The 20,362-nt window shown below is 45.0% G+C and overlaps 1 protein-coding gene across 1 annotated transcript in view; it reads left to right on the top strand.

Moving 5' to 3' along the window:
- Positions 1–5,552: 5,552 nt before the first annotated feature.
- The window catches only part of LOC142774489 (uncharacterized), a 34,828-nt gene continuing 20,018 nt past the window's right edge, over positions 5,553–20,362 (top strand). The window contains exons 1-3 of the mRNA XM_075874827.1: positions 5,553–5,782; positions 7,893–8,080; positions 10,657–10,728. Of these exons, the coding sequence (XP_075730942.1) occupies positions 5,560–5,782; positions 7,893–8,080; positions 10,657–10,683 (438 nt within the window). The 5' untranslated portion in view covers positions 5,553–5,559 and the 3' untranslated portion in view covers positions 10,684–10,728. The remainder of the gene's footprint in view (positions 5,783–7,892; positions 8,081–10,656; positions 10,729–20,362) is intronic.

Genomic DNA, 20,362 nt, shown 5'->3' with positions numbered 1-20,362 from the left:
GCTACCCTTCACCCCGGGGGTATTGTAGTGGAGCATACGCACCAACGCGTATGCGCCTTCGGAAGACAACGAAAAGCCCGTGCTCTGATTGCGCGAGAACCTGTGCCGCCTTTGCCAGACTTGCTGTTCGCCCATTTTCCGTCGCAACCTCGTTGCGACTCCTCTGTTCTAATAAACATCATCGCAGAATGAATGAATGAATGAATTAATGAATGAATGAATGAATGAATAAATTTACCGACACTGCCGTATGCATAGCACGAAAGCAGAGTGGCCAGTAACATACATCTCATGACCTCAGGGGGACCGATCCTGAGGTAGATGATAAGGATCAACTTCTTACGTTCCACGACATATTGACCCACTTCTAGAAACAGACAGATACATCCACAACCACAGTGTAAACTCTATAGGAAAATCCAAGCACACTGGAAACTCTTACGAAGGAGAACATTTCAAAACCCAGCGTACCTCAACCGCTAATACCCCACGCAATTCCCGGACGCTGGCTGTAGCTATTCTATGTAAACACGAATACGTAGACATAGAACACATCCTTTGGAAACGCCCACACACTACACGACGTTTTGATGACGAAAACGTGAACCTCTTTCAGATGCATTGGCTAGACACTCTGGCTAGCTCAATATTTGAAGGCCAAACTTTGGTCATCCAGCAGGCTCGGGAAGCGACGAAAAGAATTAACCTTACCGCGACTACCCAGGTGGTGCAGGCCCGGCCACCAAAACGTAGTCTATTCCATTTCATTCTTGTCCTATTTCATCCGTCATACATTTAAGCGAAAATTTTAGAACAACATGTGCTTATGCGGGCAGTTATTTGTTTCTTTTTTACTTGTAGGTATTCGAAAAAAACATGACTCCCAAAGCACGTTGGTGTCATACCGCGGCATTGGCGCCAACGTGACTCATGAAAGAAATCATCATAAAATGATGCCTATCGCGTTGGACAAGTCTTTTGTTTGTATTCTCGGTTGTTGTGACCCGAAGGTCGCAGCTTTCAGTCCTGCCATGGCTGTCGCATAACGATGGAGGTGCAATGCTAGGGCCCCGTATATTGTGCGCTGCGAGTACACGTTAATGAACACTAGATTGTCGAATTTTCCCAAGCCCTTCACTAGAGCGTCCCTCAGCGTTGCCGTTGGGTTGATGCAAAAGGAAGCCAGCATTGAAAATAACAGCAGCCGAAGTAAATAATACATTTATTTTATCGCCACACCTATGGCCAAAAGCTATTTTTAATATGTAAGGCTATATTAGTTAGAGCATGCACATTATTTCCAGTCTCGCTTTGCTTCAAGCCACAAAGAACTAGCAATTACATGAATAGGTGGAGGAGGAGGAGGATGAGGAAGGGAAGAAATGAAAGGCAGGGAGTTCAACCAGACGCACGCCTGGTTTGCTACCCTGCACTGGGGGAAGGGGTGAGGGGATTAAAGGAGAAGAGAGAGAGAAGTGAAGGGCAACGTGTGTGTACATGTGACCTTGTCCATTGCACGCTTATAAGCGGTCGCGTAGTCCGGTCATCTTTAGAAAAATTAGCAGTGCTCGCGTCGCTTTGCCGGCCTGCGACGCATAGAGCCATGAACCAAGGATCTTCTCTTCGAAAAAAGGTCTACCGTCTAGCAGACCTTTTTATCTAGAGTCTAGTGTCTCTAGTGTCTTTAGTGTCTCTAGTGTCTCTAACGTTTCGCGTAGCAAGTTGCGTTCGCTCGCAAAACGTTCACACGAACACAGTAGATGTTCTATTGTCTCGTCCGTGTCGCACGATTTACATCGGGAGCTACCCGCCATTCCTATGAGAAAGCAATTACACGAATAAATTGTATAAAAGACTGGGCGCTCACATGTTTCAATGAAATAGATGCAGTTCTTGCTAGGTGCTGAGCACTATTGGAACATGGAAGCCAACTAGTAAGCAGCAAGACTTTACGTAAAATAGATTTCCTTCGAAATTATGGATCTATTTTAATCAGTACAGTTTACATATTAGGCAATGGAGCCTTAGAGAGGGAAATGTTCATTTTAGGGTGAAATTGTTTTCGCCAAGTTCGTAAGAGGACATCCGCAGAGCATAACAATGAGAAGGTTACTCATAGGATTAGTTTAAATGAGGGAAGCATGCCATTGACACATTTGCCAACGTGCACGCCTCTTCGCCCTTCCGTATTTCACGTCACATGTTGCTTTTGGTCGCCTCAATACGCACCAGCTTGCCATATTGGTGGTAAAGACGTCCCGTACTACATCGGCTAACATGGCAAGAAAATTTAGAAACATTGCTTTTGATCTGCAACTAATAGAAAAAAAATGTTACTAAAGGGTTGCCTCAGAGTGGCGGAATACTATTTGTGGACATTTCCCGAACGTTTCAGAAGAACCAAGTTTGCTGGCGGTAGTCTTCAAAAATCTTCCAAATGGCTCTTAAATTTCTCGACGAGTCCCGCCACGTTGGTCTAGTGTATAAGCTACTCGGCTGCTGACCCGCAGGTCGCGGGTTCGAATCCCAGCTGCGGCGGCGGCTGCATTTCCGATAGAGGCTGAAATGTAGACCCGCGTGCTCAGATTTGGCTGCACGTTAAAGAAACCCAGGTGGTCGAAATTTTCGGAGCCCTCCACTCACAATCTCATAAACATATGGTGGTTTTGGGACGTTCAACCCCACATATCAATCAAATTTCTCGTCGAAGCACTCGGAGGTTGTAAAAAGTGGTACAGCCATGTCTTGCGTCAAGTCTGCCCTTACGAAGTCGTGTGATCACGAAATAAGGATAGCTTTAGCGCACAGGTTACACATTCTTTAGAAGGCGCGGTTATCCTGTTGTTGCAGTGGCCGCTCGTCACTGAACGTTCAAAGAAGTCCGGTATATCAAGTCCGAGTATGTTTGTAGAAAGGGATAGAAAGAAAGGTATTGGAAGCATACCGTACATTCATTACAAATATCACAGGCTAGAGAAAGTAGGGATTAGATACGGCGTAAATGTTCTTTTTACGGCTGCCAATAAGGTATCTAAGACTTGTGCCGCAATGCAGTGAAAGAACGAGCAAGGAAAAGACAAGAAGCAGACCTACGTTTGTTTCGTAAAATGCACCAACTAATTCACTGACTTCCGTACAACTGTAGTTAATTCGGAACGTTCAGCTCTGGTGGTGCTACCACGCGGAAACCCGTGAAAGCCGTAGTTCGTTGTAGAATGAAAACTTTCTAGTCAACAACGTGTGGGTTGCGCTTTGTTGCCATTGTTGCCTTGTGTCTTGCTAGTTCATGTTCGTGCGGCCAGTGAACCACGAGCATATTCGTTGGCGCAACATCGCCGAAATTTTGCCCTTCAGAAATTGGTAAACAGTACAAGAGAAATAGCATGTTGCTTGCCACAACGCTCAAGCCATGCACTGTGAAAAGCGTTGTAAACCGGGTTAGTTTCCCAGTGAACCGTTCAGAAAGGGCATTCAGATATCCTCGCGCGCATCGGGAAGTTTGCATCGCGCATTGCAAGCCAGCTGGTCCCCTATAGGTGTAAATCCCTACATTGGCACACTCTTTTGTCACGTATTCTGTTAACGGACCACATCACGAGCCGATACTGCTTTGCACAACGCTAGAATATCAGAGAGATTTTCAGGTTATTTAAACATCATTGGATAGGCTTGAGCGCGCGATTACAAACAGCTAAGTTTATTCTCGCAAGAAGGCGACAACGATCATTCGATGCCGCATGCACAAATGCCTAGGCACCTTGCTGCGTCAATTCTTTCAGTCAATGAGTGAGAACGTAATTTTTTCTGACGTGTTACGCGCTATCGTTGACGTAAAGCAAGAACGGTGAAGCAACATCACAAATGACATAGGCAGTGCTGCTAAGTTCACAACGACCAACAGAACGACATAAACGAAGCTTCCTCAGAGGTTCCTCTGAAGTAACATCATTGTGCTATTAATCAACCTTGCACATTTCATCCGCGCAGGAGTGCAATCAGTAAGCGTAAGATCGTAAACTCTATTATTGTCCTGTCTTTTTTTTTCTTCCTCGTTAAAGCAACCAAAAGACATCAAATTTTTCATTGTAGAGCTTCGTGAGAAGGCTCCGTGGCTTTTGCACTAAAGGGCGATCAAAAGTCCTTGCTTGTCGTTATACATGCCGCCAGTAATATTGTATTGCACGGGAATAAAGTAACAAAAATATAAAAATAGAAAAAAACACGTCGCCTTCGTACCAATCGCACTGTGGTGTAATTTGTGTCAATTCCTCGAATGTTCGCTGCCTATCTTAAGGCCGACATGTCGGTAATGGCCCAAAACTGGAATTTTCACACAAAGTAAAAATTCTTCTCATTTAAGTTTTGCGAATTTGTGTCCACTCAACAAAATTTTGCGCTTTGCCTTCAAATGCATGCCTTGCTTGCTCGTTCCCCACCCCCCTCTACAAATTTTTCGTGCAGTCCTGAGTGTGCCGCTTTCACGCAAATAAGCCATCCGCTTCGAAAGGATGGCTGACCCCTGGTCTAGGTGAGCATGTTCTGGACATTGTTGTTAGTTTTTGGCCAAGAAGTGTTGTATGCCTCTGAACGGCAATTCTTTGTTTTTTATATCCCCGTTTCTTCACGAGTGCATATGTCGCTGTTTTCCATAGTGCCATTCTATTTATTGTTCACTTGTTTCTGCAGCTTCGTACTATTTTTTTTTACTTTATTGAGCATTGTGCACGCTTAGGCAATCTTGCGGCTCTAGCCTGAGGCCAATTTTCTCTTTTGCACTTGAAATCGCACGTTCATTCACTTTTTTATTCATTCAATAACTTCTTTATTGAAACGCAATAAGTAATTACTTGTGATTATCTGGGATACCGGATAGTGGGGATGCTAATTGACTTCAATCTCCTGGGACTTTTTACAGTGAACCTAAATTTAAGAACACAAGGACTCTGCGATTCACCCCCACACAAATGCACTCGCCATTGCTAGGTATCGAACCCGCGCCCTCTAGCTTATCAGCCAGCTTACGTGCTGACCTTACACAGTGGATGGGGTGATAGGAGGAGAAAATTACAACCACTTACACCCCGCACGTTGTGTCTTTACGGCACTTGCACCCCGCACGTTGTGTCTTTACTGTAGATATAGCGCGATAACAGAAGGACGACAAAGAGACAAGAAGGGGAACTGCTCTTTGTCGTCATTCTGTTGATTGATTGATTTGTAGGGTTTAACGTCCCAAAACCACCATTTGATTATGAGAGACGCTGTAGTGGAGGACTCCGGAAATTTTGACCACCTGGGGTTCGTCGTCGTTCTGTTCTCGCGCTATATCTACCGTCATGTCATACCAACTAGCCCATACCGCCACACTTCTAAGTTGTGTCTTTACATTGGTTTCTGCTATTATACAGCTGTGGCCCAGTGTTCAGCTGTGCGAAAACAAAGGATCCCATACGTGTTAAGTTTAAGTGACGTGGTTTTATGTGATTGTGCATTGTATCGATGGAAACATGAGGCCCAGTGGAAGAAAAGCAACTTTTTAGTCATACGCCTCCGATCACAATGCAGCACGCGTACAACAAAAACGCGCTTATCTTCCTGGTGGCTTTCGTGCTTCTATGCGCGATAAATTATGAAGGCTCATCATCAGCGCTTCCAGATCCACTTTTTGGCCTAGGCAAGACACGTCGTAGAGATCTGGCACGCGGCAATGGGAAGGATCTAGGTAGCAATGGAGATCTCACACATCGCAGTCCAAAACGGAATCATATTGGTGGAAAGGGAGGTACGTGAAACTGTATTGCAACAATATGTAATAATAAATGCAGGAGAATTTTTTGACAGCAGTTTCTGCCTTGACGAAGACAAGTACAATTCTCAGAACTTTGGCGCCAGCAACACTCCGTGTTCAAGGGTCGCTCATCTTTTCATGAAGCCATGTTCGCCTGAATATCTGTCCCTCTTGCGTTAATATAAAAATTACACATGCTAATCATGCTTATTACCCATCGCGGTAGCTTTGTAAGTACTGAATAGTGCTGCTATGTTCACAGCATGGGTTCGATGGCGGTACGTGCGGGCGGCCTTGCAATGTAGGGCATGATAAAGGACACCATTATTTTAGGATTTGGTATCGCAGATTTTCAAAGGCAGTCCGCAGGGCTCACTACGGCTTTCCTAATACTAATCTTGTGGTTTTTGTGCATGAAATTTTTCGAACAGCAGCGGAAAATGCGATACATTCCGTATCTTTGGCATACACTACTATCCCGACAAAGGTAAAAATATTAACTCGCTACCAATAGTCATTCACTTTCGCACACGTACTCCATCAACGCAATTTTCTTATAATCGCTATGAGTATCAGAAAACTCATGTTGGGTTATGAACCCTAACTTTGTATTGAATAAACCCCATCAGATGATTCTCAGTTAGCCAACTTCCGCACCCATTTAATAAACCAAATAACACTTTTATGAAGAACGCCGTAAATTAAGGTACCACACGATAACCCTTCACTTCCGTGAGATGAACACCGAGTCGCACCATGCACATCATCTGGTGCAGCCCTTACACTTCGCCTGCTGACGTTCGTTTGAGGTAGAAAACGTCCAAAAATAGAGCGATATAAAATAGGTGCCTGTAGCTTAGGGTCATGATTTATATGGGCTTAAAATAAAAGTTCATTTTTATATCGATTCTAGTATAGGTGGATTAGAATAAGGAGTTATTAGGAAAGTAATTTACTGCTGGTGGTCGTTTTCCAAGCATTATTTAATATTTATTTCATTTACATCTCCTTGGGCTATCAGCTGAAGGACAAGATGATGACTTTCCGCTCATAAGAAAGGTCGCAGATTCCGGAATTTCATCGAAGCGAGCTCTTTAACTATATCGCGTTGAAACAAGAACTGCGTCCTACATGCACGCCGTTCTCGCACCGCAGAGGGCAATCAAACCTCAGAATTACCTTGAATTATTGAATTACAGCGATATCCTAAACGTTAGCATAGTTTACACTACATAGTCTTTCGCAAGCTACTGTATATTTTATTGATAAATATCGCTCAATTGTTTTGGAACTTAAAGTATATAAGCGTGGTGCACGTGTTAATGTATAGAAACGGTGTAAAATGTTACAAGCACTGATATAGCGATTAACCGAGTAACCGTAACCGCGTGATATGCCCTTCAGTTTTTCATTATGTGAAAGTTTGCATATCAATAATAAACGGAGGAACTGCTGGAACGCTATTGGTATACTATAATGGCTCACGCCATGTTTACATAGTGCTTGCTCTAAACTTTGTTCACTGTATCAAGACGTCTTGCGTACTACATTGTTTTACGCCGCCGATGTTTTCTTTGAATGTCATGGTAGCATAAATTACATAGTGCTTTATTGTTTTCAAGTTTCCCCTTCTTCTACTATGCATCTATTGCAACACAGCCCATCAATGAACTTGCACACAATGCATTCTCTTGTGATTGCGGGCGCACAACAGAACGATACATATATTTAAGTAATGACGCGAAAGCCTTTAAATGACAGTATGCTCAACAAATCGCTACCTTGTTTACTATTACGGCTATTTCTGCAGCACAGCCTCATTACTGAACATGAATTGGAAAGCAAGCGGTACTCCGTTGCCAATTTAACTACATGCATACACGTGTTTTGTTCGTGGTTGTTCATAGTTAGAACGTCGCACTTTCCCTCCTCCTCACACAAATCTGCACAGAGCACAAGCTTACAGACAGCTGCAGACTCGTACATACATCGCACCAACGGCACTAAGCAGGATTAATCCTGACTTCTCTACTGTACTTCTAAACTGTGGCCACGAACATAGCAAATGTCGACCACATTCTCTGGCTGTGCCCTGCCAACGTAGGTACAGACTTTTCTGTCCAGTCCTCCTGGGACTCCGCCCTTCGAAGCACCGAGCTCATCGCTCAGCTCAAGGCTGCCCAGATAGCCCGTGCCATCGCCGAGAGACTGTTTACCGGTCCCGACCTGGGTGGAGCCGCCGGATTGATATGCGGGGCTTTCAGCACCGCTGTCTTTCTTCTCAGGACCTCAGTAAAGTTCATAATCACTCACTCTCGCATTGCATGTTCCAAATCACCTTTTTATTCTATTTATTATTACAAGATACCTAATCAAGAGTGTGATTTTTATGTGTTTATGTGGTCTTGATGAGGTTAAATGATATATTAATTATGGTTTTAAGGCAAGCAGGTAAATGAAGTTCAATACTGAACATGGGCGAGGCTGTAGTAAACTGGATTGTGTAGATCTAAAAGTAAAAGGCTGTTGTATTAATTTCCCCCTGTTTTGTTGAGAAAGGCCCCTGTAGCAGGCCGCCAACCACTTGGCACCCCCCTACACGCAAGCACAACGTCGTAGCCACAAAAGCCCAAAAATGTCTATGCTTAACCATTAAGTAGTTCTACATTAGTATGGCTGCTTGTGTTGTTATGCTTTGTTGTTACTCTTTGCCATACTAACGGAAATGAGAATAATGAAAGTGACCACGAATTGCAGGCCATTCTATTTAGACGCAATTATAACGGGTAACGTTAAAGAGCTTGTTTCGCAGAAATTTCAGAGTTGGCGTCGGCGTCGTTGGCTGTAAGCAAAAAAAATCATCATCCTTTGCGCGACAGAAACATCGAGAAAAGTGCAAGTAAACTACACAATAAACATTTCGACGTCTCAATGAGGATTGAACCCTGGACGTTTGCGTGGCAAGCAGGTGTTCAGCCACACAGAAATATGTCTGCTTGGAAAAGCAATCAGGATGTGACGTGATATATTGACGCTGGACGTCAGAGAAGCTCGGCAAACGTTCAACGGGAAGCGTCGAGGAGCAGCGGGCGTCAACCAGGCAAAATGCGGGCATGTGCGAGCTCGAGTCTGGAGATGCTAGTGACGCTGGTGATTGCTTTCTCGTGTCTTTCGTCGTCATCTTTCCTTCAGTACATTTGCTCCCGGGGAACAGAGGAGCCATCTTGGTGACTTGAGGCGTTGGTAGTATAGCCTACTCATAATAGGGCTTAATGCGAGAGACGTGGACGATTTCTCGGCCACGACGACGCAAGTCGTCAGATGGTGTCAAGGGCTCCACCTCGTAACTGACAAGAGAAGTCCGAGCAATGATGCGGTAGGGGTCGTGATAGCGGGCAAATAACTTGGAGGACAGGTAAGGAGTAGTCAGTGAAACACAGAGCCAAATTAGGGCACCCGTTTGTAAAGCAGCATGAAGTCAGTCGTCACGCTTGAGCTTCTGGCGACCTTGGTCCACGCTTGCAAAAGAACAAGCCAACTGCCAACAATCTTCCGCGTACCTGGCAATGTCAGAAATTGTACTGTACTCGCAAACGTCAGGTGTGTCAGGAAACGTGGTGTCTAGCATACATGATGGCTCGCGTTCGTATAAAAGAAAGAACGATGAGAATACCGCGGTCGTTTGCGTTGCAGTGTTGTACGCATATGTGAGGAAATGAAGGATGGTGTCCCAGTTTGCCTGGTCGGATCCGGTGAACATCGTCAGCATATCACCGAGAGTGCGGTTAAATCATTTGGTTAGGCCATTTGTTTGAGGATGATATGCGGTCGTCTTGCGGGGAACGATGTTACACTGAATGACCGATGCTTTGATAGTTTCGGATAGAAAACCACGTCCTCTGCCACTCAGAAGTTCGTCGGGTGCGCCGTGGCGTAGGACAAAGTTGCGTAGAATTAAAAACGCAGCTTTTCTAGCTGTTGCGGGCGTCAAGCAGCCAAAATTTGGGCAAGTGCGAGCTCGAGTCTGGTGCTGCTATTGTCTTGTCTTGTCTTGTCGCCTAGGAGATCTTGGCTCATACCCACAAGGGGGATAGGCGAAACTGTACCTTATAATAGATATTTTTTTTCTGCAACGCTTGCTAAAAAAAAAGAGCTATTGATGCTGGAGCTTGCTTGCTCGTGTCTTTCGTCGTCGTCTTTCCTTCACTACAAGAACAACTTCCTCTTCTCGAAATTGCAGTGAAAATAGCATTCGTAATTTACAAACACACACGTCCTGCATACAAGAGTCACATTACATGTTATATCGCAGTAATAGTAAGATGTCTAAGCGTGCATTGCGATATAGCGTCAGAATATGCGATTATCAATAACGACTTCGTGGTTTGACGCCGGCCGCCAGTTACAAAAAGGGCCACATGTTAGAGCGCACATTCCCTTAAGACCCCATAGTGAGTGCATAGCAAGTTCGAAAACATTGCTAGCGCAAAATTGTTCGTGCTTTTAAGCACTCTACTCATTGCACAGAATGCAGCTCTATGCGAAAGTTTCACTGACACGATCCACTTGCAACTTCATTTATTACGTTACAGTAATGCGCAGTGTGAACTTCTCTAGTAACAATATACAATAATAAGAATGCACTCAGTGTTTGAAGGCCGCACTAGCCCTCTACTACGGCGTCTCTCATAATCATATGGTAGTTTTGAGACGTTAAAATACATATATCAATCAATCCAGGCCGCATTAGTGGCATGATCTTGTTGTGTTCAATTCGTGAAGGCGAAGCTTATGGTGCCATTGGGTGTATTGTAAATATTGTGCCAAATAAAAGAAACCAGCTCTTAAAATTACATTTCTTTTCTAAGGTCACCCTACTGTTTCACAAGGTGTAAGACCAGTGCCTGGATACAAACCATCAAAAAATCGTTCATCAAGCCGTAAGTGATTTGTTTATTTTATGTCGTACTTTGTTAACACCTAGAACCATCTGCTTTCAAGATTTCATCGCAGTTGATCTATTTACGCATTTCTTCATACCTACGCTGCAGAAGATGAGCCAATAATTTCACCATGATGATAATATCATACAATATTATACTATACATGCATACGTAGAATATGAATTTATATGGGCATGCTTGCATGATAACAACAGCACTGTAATAAAAAAATTTCCATAACCTGTCTGTGCCACAAAAATTAAGCACACCTCGCTACTGTCTACGCTGCTAAAGATTGTAAAAGAAACACAAAGGGGTAAACGTGATTCTGGAGATAGGTGTTGCGCATTGGACTCGAAAATTGAACAAATGTGATAACAAGTAAAGGATGTAAACAATCAACCTCTTATTGTCTAGAGCAAATAAGCCCTTTTTATGATTTCCCTGACAACAGTGCGCATTGCAGCAGTGAACGTTTACACAAAGAGCATGCTATGAAGTGTGGCAGCTTGAGCTAGTTGGTATGGCATGACGAGAGTTATAGCGCGAGAACAAAACGACGACACAGTGTCCTTCTTGTCTCTGTGTCGTCGTTTTGTTCTCGCGCTATAACTATCGCATGCTATGGTCTCGATTTCAAATTAAAAAGACATCATCATACAAGATATCCACCAAAGAAAATTACAAAACCATCAGCGTACACGTACCGTGTCTCTCGGGTATGGTAGCTGCTTCTTAGATAAGCTGATGGAAGGTGGGCTATGCATTGGTGATTTTGGCTTAATTTTGTGCTCGAGTGGGCTCTGATAATAAATTGGATCTTTTCATCCTTGCTTCTGGCTAATAGTATGTGCTGGTGGAGCTTTGGCGTACAACCTCACTTGTTACAGTGCAATGTCAGCCTACTTCTCGCTTTGCTTTTTACGTTATTTGCGTGTACACAAAGTCTGTCAATATAGCCAATCCAAATGCTAGTTCAAACAAAACATGCATCAAGAAATACGTAAGCTGCTTTGCTAAGGGTACCGAAGGTGTTCTCTACCATATGCCTTTAATCGGCAAGCGTTCACGATGTAAGAAAGATTAGTTCGCACTCGCGGCTCACCGCAACAGGGAGCCAACATTCTTGTTTGCTCTGGCCACCGTTACGGCTGGGGAGGGGCGAAGGTAGCGGCGACGTGGGCACCTATAGCCCCATAGGGTGACGAAGCGGACGAACTTTCCTATTTTGTCACCCACGTCTAACAGAACGGCGTTACCGACGCTGTCTGCACTGGAGTTTTGATCTTTTCGAAAGGTTAATTAGAGCGCGAAAACTTGACGCGATCACTCACGCACACACCCATGCATCAAACACACAGAGCTCACTTCCAACTAATTTATTCATAGCTCGAAGACTTGAATATATACAGGACACATTGTGCGCACACACACCAAAGAAGGCCAACAGCAACATTATCAAAACGTACAGTTTATCAATGTCATCGCCTTAGAGCGATAAACTGAAGTTCGCTTGGTAAAAACGAAATTGAAGGGGCACTTACACAGTTATCTTTATTTTTTTCAATGAAAAAGGCTTATAACACTTCACGTGCAGTTTTACTTGCGCTTCTGCCCAGAATCTTTGTTTCAGAAAATCGTGCGTCACAACCACACGAGATGACATGCGCAACCAGGTGCGCATACTTGTCATCTCTTTTCGTTAATTTTTGGGCGTGTTCCCTTAATCGGTCATTAATACACCCTTCGGTTTGGCCAATGTTCACTTTTCCGCAGGATAAGGGTATGGAGTACACAACCCCCATGGAACACTTAACAAAGGTCCTCTCATGTTTCTTCTGACAGCCGCGCTTTTTTCTATCGCACACACTTTGGCACAGTCTTCCAATTTTTTCTGGTGCGGAAAACACCATCGGTACGCCGTGCCTGGCCGCGACTTTCTTAAGGTTGTGCGAGACCTTATGGATATATGGCACAACTTGTGGCCTAATCCTTAAAAGCTGGGTAGCAGTCATCGCTTCCCGTGTTCCACGTTTAAACTTCTGCAGAAGTGATTCAGCAACGGCCGTAATGACCGATCGAGGGAACCTAGCAGCCTCTAGTCGGCTCACCTGATTAAGGAAACTAAGTTTCATGCTGTGTAGCCACGACTTTTTTAGCGCTGATTCTAAGCAAAGAGACGCAACGCCCTCTTCACAATCTTTGACTGGGCAGAATCATACGGCAACAGCTGCTTCTCAACACGAGGATGATAAGACCAGCACATATGCTCATCGTTCCACGTGAGGCTTAAGTCTAAAAACTGCCGACAAGCTTCTTGAGGCAATTCGACAGTAAAGGAAAGCCCTCGTCCTAGTCTTATAAAAACGTTTAAAATAAAAACGGTGTATTAATGACCGATTAAGGGAACACGCCCAAAAATTAACGAAAAGAGATGACAAGTATGCGCACCTGGTTGCGCATGTCATCTCGTGTGGTTGTGACGCACGATTTTCTGAAACAAAGATTCTGGGCAGAAGCGCAAGTAAAACTGCACGTGAAGTGTTAGAAGCCTTTTTTATTGAAAAAAATAAAGATAACTGTGTAAGCGCCCCTTCAATTTCGTTGTTATCAAGCGAACTTCAGTTTATCGCTCTAAGGCGATGACATTGATTAACTGTACGTTTTGATAATGTTGCTGTTGGCCTTCTTTGGTGTGTGCGCGCACAATGTGTCCTGTATATATTCAAGCCTTCGAGCTATGAATAAATCAGTTGGAAGTGAGCGCTGTGTGTTTGATGCATGGGTGTGTGCGTGTGTGAGTGATCGTGTCAAGTTTTCGCGCTCTAATTAACCTTTCGAAATGATCTACCAACTAGCCCAACAACAAGTTCTCTTAGAATACATTTCTCGTACAGTGGGCGTCTCTTTTAACTCGTTAGACCTTGCGTCAATTATTGATGGACTTGTGCGCAACATCATCGAGGCCACATGCCAAGCAAGGAAGTGTGCCTTCTGCATACGTAAGGGTATCCCTCCTGAGAAAGCTTGTGCCTTATTCGGAGGTGTTCAACCATCCTGGAGACATGTCAAAAGAGTCTGCAAGATTCTTAAGGCGGAACTTTGGCGTCAGGTGCGTTTGTTTCAAGACTGGCTCCGCGTGGTCCACTACAGTCTTCTTCCGCAATGGCAGGCTGCTCAACACCTTCGATGGCTGAGGCAGCAACTGGGCGTATTCACGGAAGTGAGGTGGAAGCAGGTCCTGAACCCACTGCTCAAGGTGTTTGACAAGCAAAGAAGGGAAGAACAGAAGCGCATTGTGGTGCTACAGGACGCATACATTCCGGTAGAAATCGAGAGATGGCTTCGGAAGGGACCAAAGTTTGCCGTCCCGCCTCGTATTTCTGCCCACGAACTTGTCGGACTAAACAGGGACTTGTCTGTGAAGGCCAACCAAGACCGGGACAGATGCCTACAGGATGGTATGAACTGTTTATCGAAATGTGCACCACATAATCAAGATAGACCTAAAGTTACAGGCTTGAATAACATCGTGTCGTCCTTTAAAAACCACAAATTAACATTAATGCTAGCCGACAAAGAAGGTTGCTTTGTGGTCATGCCTGAGGAAGCTTACAAAGAAAAGGCTTTAGCGGCTATCAAGAAGAACTTCCGCCCAGTTAAGTTGGGAGTGACTCGCGTTAAGTCTAAGTTCGCTGATTTTTGCCAGAATGCTGGGCTTACAATGTTAGCTAAGAACATAAAGAACAGCAAAGGGAACAACCTGAACGTTTTTTTCTCGGCCAAGACGCACAAACCAGATGTACCTTTTCGCACTATTGTTAGTGAAGGAGGGTCTTGGCAGATTAACGTTAGCAGATTTCTTCAGAGTAAGCTAAAGAATCTCGTGGTGAATGACCCTTTCCGTACGAAGGGCTAAAGTGATGTGTGCGACTTTTTGCGGTCTCGCGTTACCACAGGCAACGCCTTTTCAGTGGATGTTGTAGATCTGTATTATTCCGTGCCGCATGACAAGCTTCTAGCCTCTGTAAAATCCTGCATAGAAGAGAATGGTGACATCGATTTTATCGATGACGCGGGCGTTAATGTAGACAATTCTTTATCGCTTTTAGAATTTTATCTGAATGCAACTTTTATTATGTTTGACGAAAAGCCCTTTCTTCAGCGGCAAGGAATCTGCATTGGTTCCTGTGTCGCCCCGGTCTTTTGCGATATTTTTTTAGCGGATGTAGATAGGGATTTGGACAATGCTTTTAAAGGGGGGAAGGTTTTAAAGGTTTTTAGGTACGTTGACGATTTTTTAATTCTTTTAGATAAACAGGGTGACCTTACATCCCCTGATTTTATTTTAAACGTTTTTATAAGACTAGTACGAGGGCTTTCCTTTACTGTCGAATTGCCTCAAGAAGCTTGTCTGCAGTTTTTAGACTTAAGCCTCACGTGGAACGATGAGCATATGTGCTGGTCTTATCATTCTCGTGTTGAGAAGCAGCTGTTGCCGTACTATCTGCCCACTGAAAGATTGTGAATAGGGGCGTTGCGTCTATTTGCTTAGAATCAGCGCTAAAAAGGTCGTGCCCACACAGCATGAAACTTAGTTTCCTTAATTAGGTGAGCCGACTAGAGGCTGCTGGGTTCCCTCAATCGGTCATTACGGCCAGTTGCGGAATCACTTCTGCAGAAGTTTAAACGTGGTACACGGGAAGCGATGACTGCTACCCAGCCCTGAAGAATTAGGCCACAAGTTGTGCCATATATCCATGAGGTCTCGCACAACCTTAAGAAAGTCGTGGCCAGGCACGGCGTACCGATGGTGTTTTCCGCACCAGAAAAAATTGGAAGACTCTGCCAAAGTGTGTGCGATAGAAAGAAGCGCGGCTGTCAAAAGAAACATGAGAGGGCCTTTGTTGAGTGTTCCATGGGGGTTGTGTACTCCATACCCTTATCCTGCGGAAAAGTGAACATTGGCCAAACCGAAGGGTGTATTAATGACCGATTAAGGGAACACGCCCAAAAATTAACGAAAAGAGATGACAAGTATGCGCACCTGGTTGCGCATGTGATCTCGTGTGGTTGTGACGCACGATTTTCTGAAACAAAGATTCTGGGCAGAAGCGCAAGTAAAACTGCACGTGAAGTGTTAGAAGCCTTTTTCATTGAAAAAAATAAAGATAACTGTGTAAGTGCCCCTTCAATTTCGTTTTTACCAAGCGAACTTCAGTTTATCGCTCTAAGGCGATGACATTGATTAACTGTACGTTTTGATAATGTTGCTGTTGGCCTTCTTTGGTGTGTGTGCGCACAATGTGTCCTGTATATATTCAAGCCTTCGAGCTATGAATAATTCAGTTGGAAGTGAGCGCTGTGTGTTTGATGCATGGGTGTGTGCGTGTGTGAGTGATCGTGTCAAGTTTTCGCGCTCTAATTAACCTTTCGAAATGATCTACCAACTAGCCCAACAACAAGTTCTCTTAGAGTTTTGATCTGGTCAATGTTTCCCTGTGCTTACAGTGCAAGCTGTTGCCGCAGTACACTATAAACGGACGACTAAAAGCTTTAGCGCTCTAGCAAAATGCGCACGCTTTATGCACCGGCATAAGCAAAAACAGAAACACGTATATCTCTTCGTATGGTGTCTGGTTCCGCGAGAGCGCCAGAATGCGTCATCTTTGTTGTTTCGATAGAGGAAACACGGGACTTGCCTCCCTCTGAAAGACTATCATCGCGTTGCTATAGTCAGGTCAGTCGTGTAATAATGTTTCTTTTAACAAGCGATTATCTTATAAGGTCTATCTTATGTACGGCTTTGCGCGCGATGTGGACACAAATTCATGTTTATGCGGAGGGTGCCTTTGACAATAAATACGCTTTAAGCAGTGACACCTGTGGTACGTGTCAACCAGAGAAAGCAAAAACGCAGCATGCCCACCAGTCCGACTGTGGTAGGAAATACCACGGTGCAATACAAAAAATACCTAGTGGTAAATATCTATCAGTGGCACGACGAATTAAAAAAAAGTTGGTTCATTCCTCAATGAAATGAACATGGGAATCATGTTAACACGAATGTAAAACGCGTCCTTATAGAAGTATATTTGAATGTTAAGTGCACATTGGTAAAATAGAGCTTGCCGCATTTGGTATCAAGGCAGCTACAGCACAGTTTACTGTGAATGAACTCGTGTCCATGTTTCGTGGTACACCTTTATCTTCATGACTAACGTCGATTATCAATGACTGAGCAAAGCATTATGACAGTTTTAGCAGTCAACGATAACAGCGAAATCTGGTTACATTCCGCGCAAAATGCACTTAACTCTCTTCCCATTTCTTTCCTCCAAGCTCTGTCGCTATTTATTGCCATTGCACTCCGGCGTCGCGAAAACGTCGATTGATTCTGGATTCATTCCAATTCTGGAGTGGCAACAAGTTCTGAAGTGGCAACTCTGTAACACTTTTGCGTATTGCAACGGTAAAAGCTCAGGTGTAAAAAGAACATTTCGCGCGCAAACTTCAGCAACTACCACGACTGTACTAGACCAAAGATCAACTATTGAAACAATTTAATTAGCTAAATGTATTACTACTCAAAGTGACCGTGCCTATCAATTAAATTGCGCGCCATTCATTCCACAAGAAGCAAATACTACAACGTCTTGCCCAAATTTGCGCCTAAATACGTGCAGTCAAGAGGCTCGTTTGGCACCATTTTTAATGCTTTTCGTTGCCGCAACTTTTTGGAAACACTTCTTAACATTGATAGAATCTCTGTTATAAATATCAACTAATTCATTTTAACTCTACTTCGTGGAATCATCGCATGAATAGAAAACAAATTGTCGAAAAATTCAGAAAGGTAAAAATTTAACTGTATTTCACCCTCAACTCTCCCTTAAATTTTTGTTCAGCCACCGTTTTGCATGCTTGCCACATGCTATGTATGACATACTTTGTCGCATGAAATGGGTGACCCATAGAGGAAACTCTCAACAAAAGTAAAAAATCTTTCTTTGTGGCGCATTTTACACGCCGTCTCTGTACTTCATACTTGCAGCGCAAATTCGCTCAACTTGGTCAGTTTTTTTAGGCTACCACATCGACTCTCTGAAGTTATCACAGGTTTCTACACTGCTGTCCGACCAGGTATCGTCACATCTTCAGACAACAAAAGAGCATTGATGGGCAGAGTCGGAAAATCGTCAACTATTGCAGCGGGCAACGTGCTTTGTAGAAGAATCTCTCCAGTTCCACAGTCAAGCATAGCGCCGCATTCATGAAGGAGGTCTATCCCTAAAATGATGTCATGAGTTGCGCGAGCCAGTACAGGGAATTCAACTCAGAAATTTTGTCCACCAATCGTGAGTACAACTGAACAAATACCAACAGGGCATAACGCTTCGCCTCCATCTCCACGAAAAGTTTCTTCACGATTCCACGCGAACATAACTTTGAGACCCAAGAAACAATGTTTCAAACAAAGGCTCATAACCGAAACAGCAGCACCAGTGTCTACGAGAGCAAGAGTATCTACACCGTCTATACACACACGCACTTCGTTCATCAACATCACAGCAGAAGGAGGAATTGGTGAAACTGACCGTCCCGCGACCGCACCTCCATCGGTCGCACCAGTTAGTTTCCCAGCTGATGCGGGAAAGGTGACCGACGACGCAGAGACGGCGACCGGCGGGACCGTGTCGGAGGCGGCGTCAGGCTTCTCTCGGAGGCGGGGGACTCGCTGCGAAATCCGTTAGGCCATTGCTGTCGGGGACGGTGGTCGGCCGAGTGAGAGGTCCAGGTTTCGTGCATACGAGGCGGGTGCGTCGAAATACGTGGCGGCACAGGCGTTTCGTACATACGAGCCGGATACGTCGAAAAACGTGGTGGTTCAGGCGGCCGTCTGGGACAGAAGCGTGAAATATGCCCTGGGAGACCACATGTGTAGCAAACGGGGTCTTGTCGACTTACATTAGCAGGAGCAGAGGTGGCAGAAGTACGCGGAGACGGGTCGTGCTCCGCAGGAACATTTTATGATGACGCATAGTAATCTTCTGGTAGAGGCCTTGTTGACGATGGTCGGAGGTCCGCAGCGGCACGTCGAGATGATGACATCCGGTGGTGGCCATGACCCGTCGAGGAAAACGGAAGCCGCGGGGTATAATCTGCAATTTCTGTGCGTGGTCGGTTTTCGACGTGACGCTCTCGCATCCAGTAGGGAGGTGGTTCGGGGCATGCGGCGAACGAGCATTGGTGGTGAACGCCACCTGCTTGAAGTCGTGCGAGCTCTTCTCGAGCTACCCGACGTACGAGGAAGGAAATGTCTTCGCAGGTGGCGACGTCCATACTTGCGACAGTGGGAACATTGTCCAAGCGCCCGAACTTGGATAAAATTAGTCGGGTCTTCAACGCCTCGAATGCGCGACACTGCTGCCTGAAAATCGAAGGAGCGGTCAAGTTTTCTTTTGTTATCAAAAAATTGTACACGTCCTCGGCGATGCCTTTTAACAAATGACCGACTTTGTCTTCGTCAGACATAATGGCGTTGACAATCCCGCGAAGCTTCAACACTTCTTCAATGTAGGTTGTGCACGTCTCGCCGGGCAACTGAGCCCTACGTGACAGCGTTTGCTCAGCTTTCTTTTTCATGGAACTCGTGTCCCCAAAGCAGGCCTTCAGTTCCTTAACAAATATATCCCAAGTGGGGAGGACATATTCATGGTTCTCAAACCAAAGCAAAGCTGTCCCGGCAAGGAAGAATTCTACGTTCACGAGCTTCGCCAGTGCGCCCCATTCGTAGTAGCGGCTCACTCTGTCGATGTGTTTTAGCCAAGCGTCCACGTCTTCGTCAGTTTTACCTGAGAAAATTCGTGGCTCAGGTGCCCAGTAGTCTGGTTGTCGAGGTCGACGGCCACCTTGTGCCGTATCGGTGGCACTGGTGGATGCAGCAGCGTAGGACGTCGATGGGATTGCTGTGTCGTCGTTCATGCTGATGTTGTCCGGAGGTAGGCCTGCTAAGCGTCTGCTTCTTCGAAGAACTTCTGCTGCGGGGTCCAGGATGGAAAGTCACCCAGCACCGCTCCACCAAAGCTGTTACGGATGTGATGGGTTTATTTACAATGAAAAATGTCAGCGCTATACCGTCACTGCCGAATCACCATCGCTAGAGCGCTTCCGATCTCTTCTTCTTCCTCCCTCTTTCAGTCCGCGTTACAATATTACAAGCTCTGGCGAACAAGAGGCAATGCTCTATTGAGGCGACGAAAACTAAGACTGTAATAGCTCTCGCGTTGTTATTCGCGTGGCACCATCGTAGCTTAAGGACTCCTTGTGAACACTGTAAATACATTTATTCCCCGATATCTTTATTTCGGGCACTCTCACTCCCGTGAAAATTTGGTGGATGTGCTGGGTAGCGACACGATATGGTAGGACGGAGCTCCGTTGTGGCCGACGCTAGGTGCAACCCACGATGGCAGAAAGTACGGCCCATGCAGCCACTACCGCAACGATAACGGTTGTCCTACCACAACTGAACGACCCTGGCACGTTCTGTGGGACAGACAATGTCGATATCGGAGAGTGGTTGCCAATGTACGAACGCACTAGTAAGAACTACCGCTGGGATGACACG

This window comes from Rhipicephalus microplus, chromosome 10, assembly GCF_043290135.1.
Source record: "Rhipicephalus microplus isolate Deutch F79 chromosome 10, USDA_Rmic, whole genome shotgun sequence".
NCBI classification, from domain to species: domain Eukaryota; kingdom Metazoa; phylum Arthropoda; class Arachnida; order Ixodida; family Ixodidae; genus Rhipicephalus; species Rhipicephalus microplus.
Note: the sequence above shows the minus strand (reverse complement) of the source record. Positions and strands in the feature narration are given on the sequence as shown.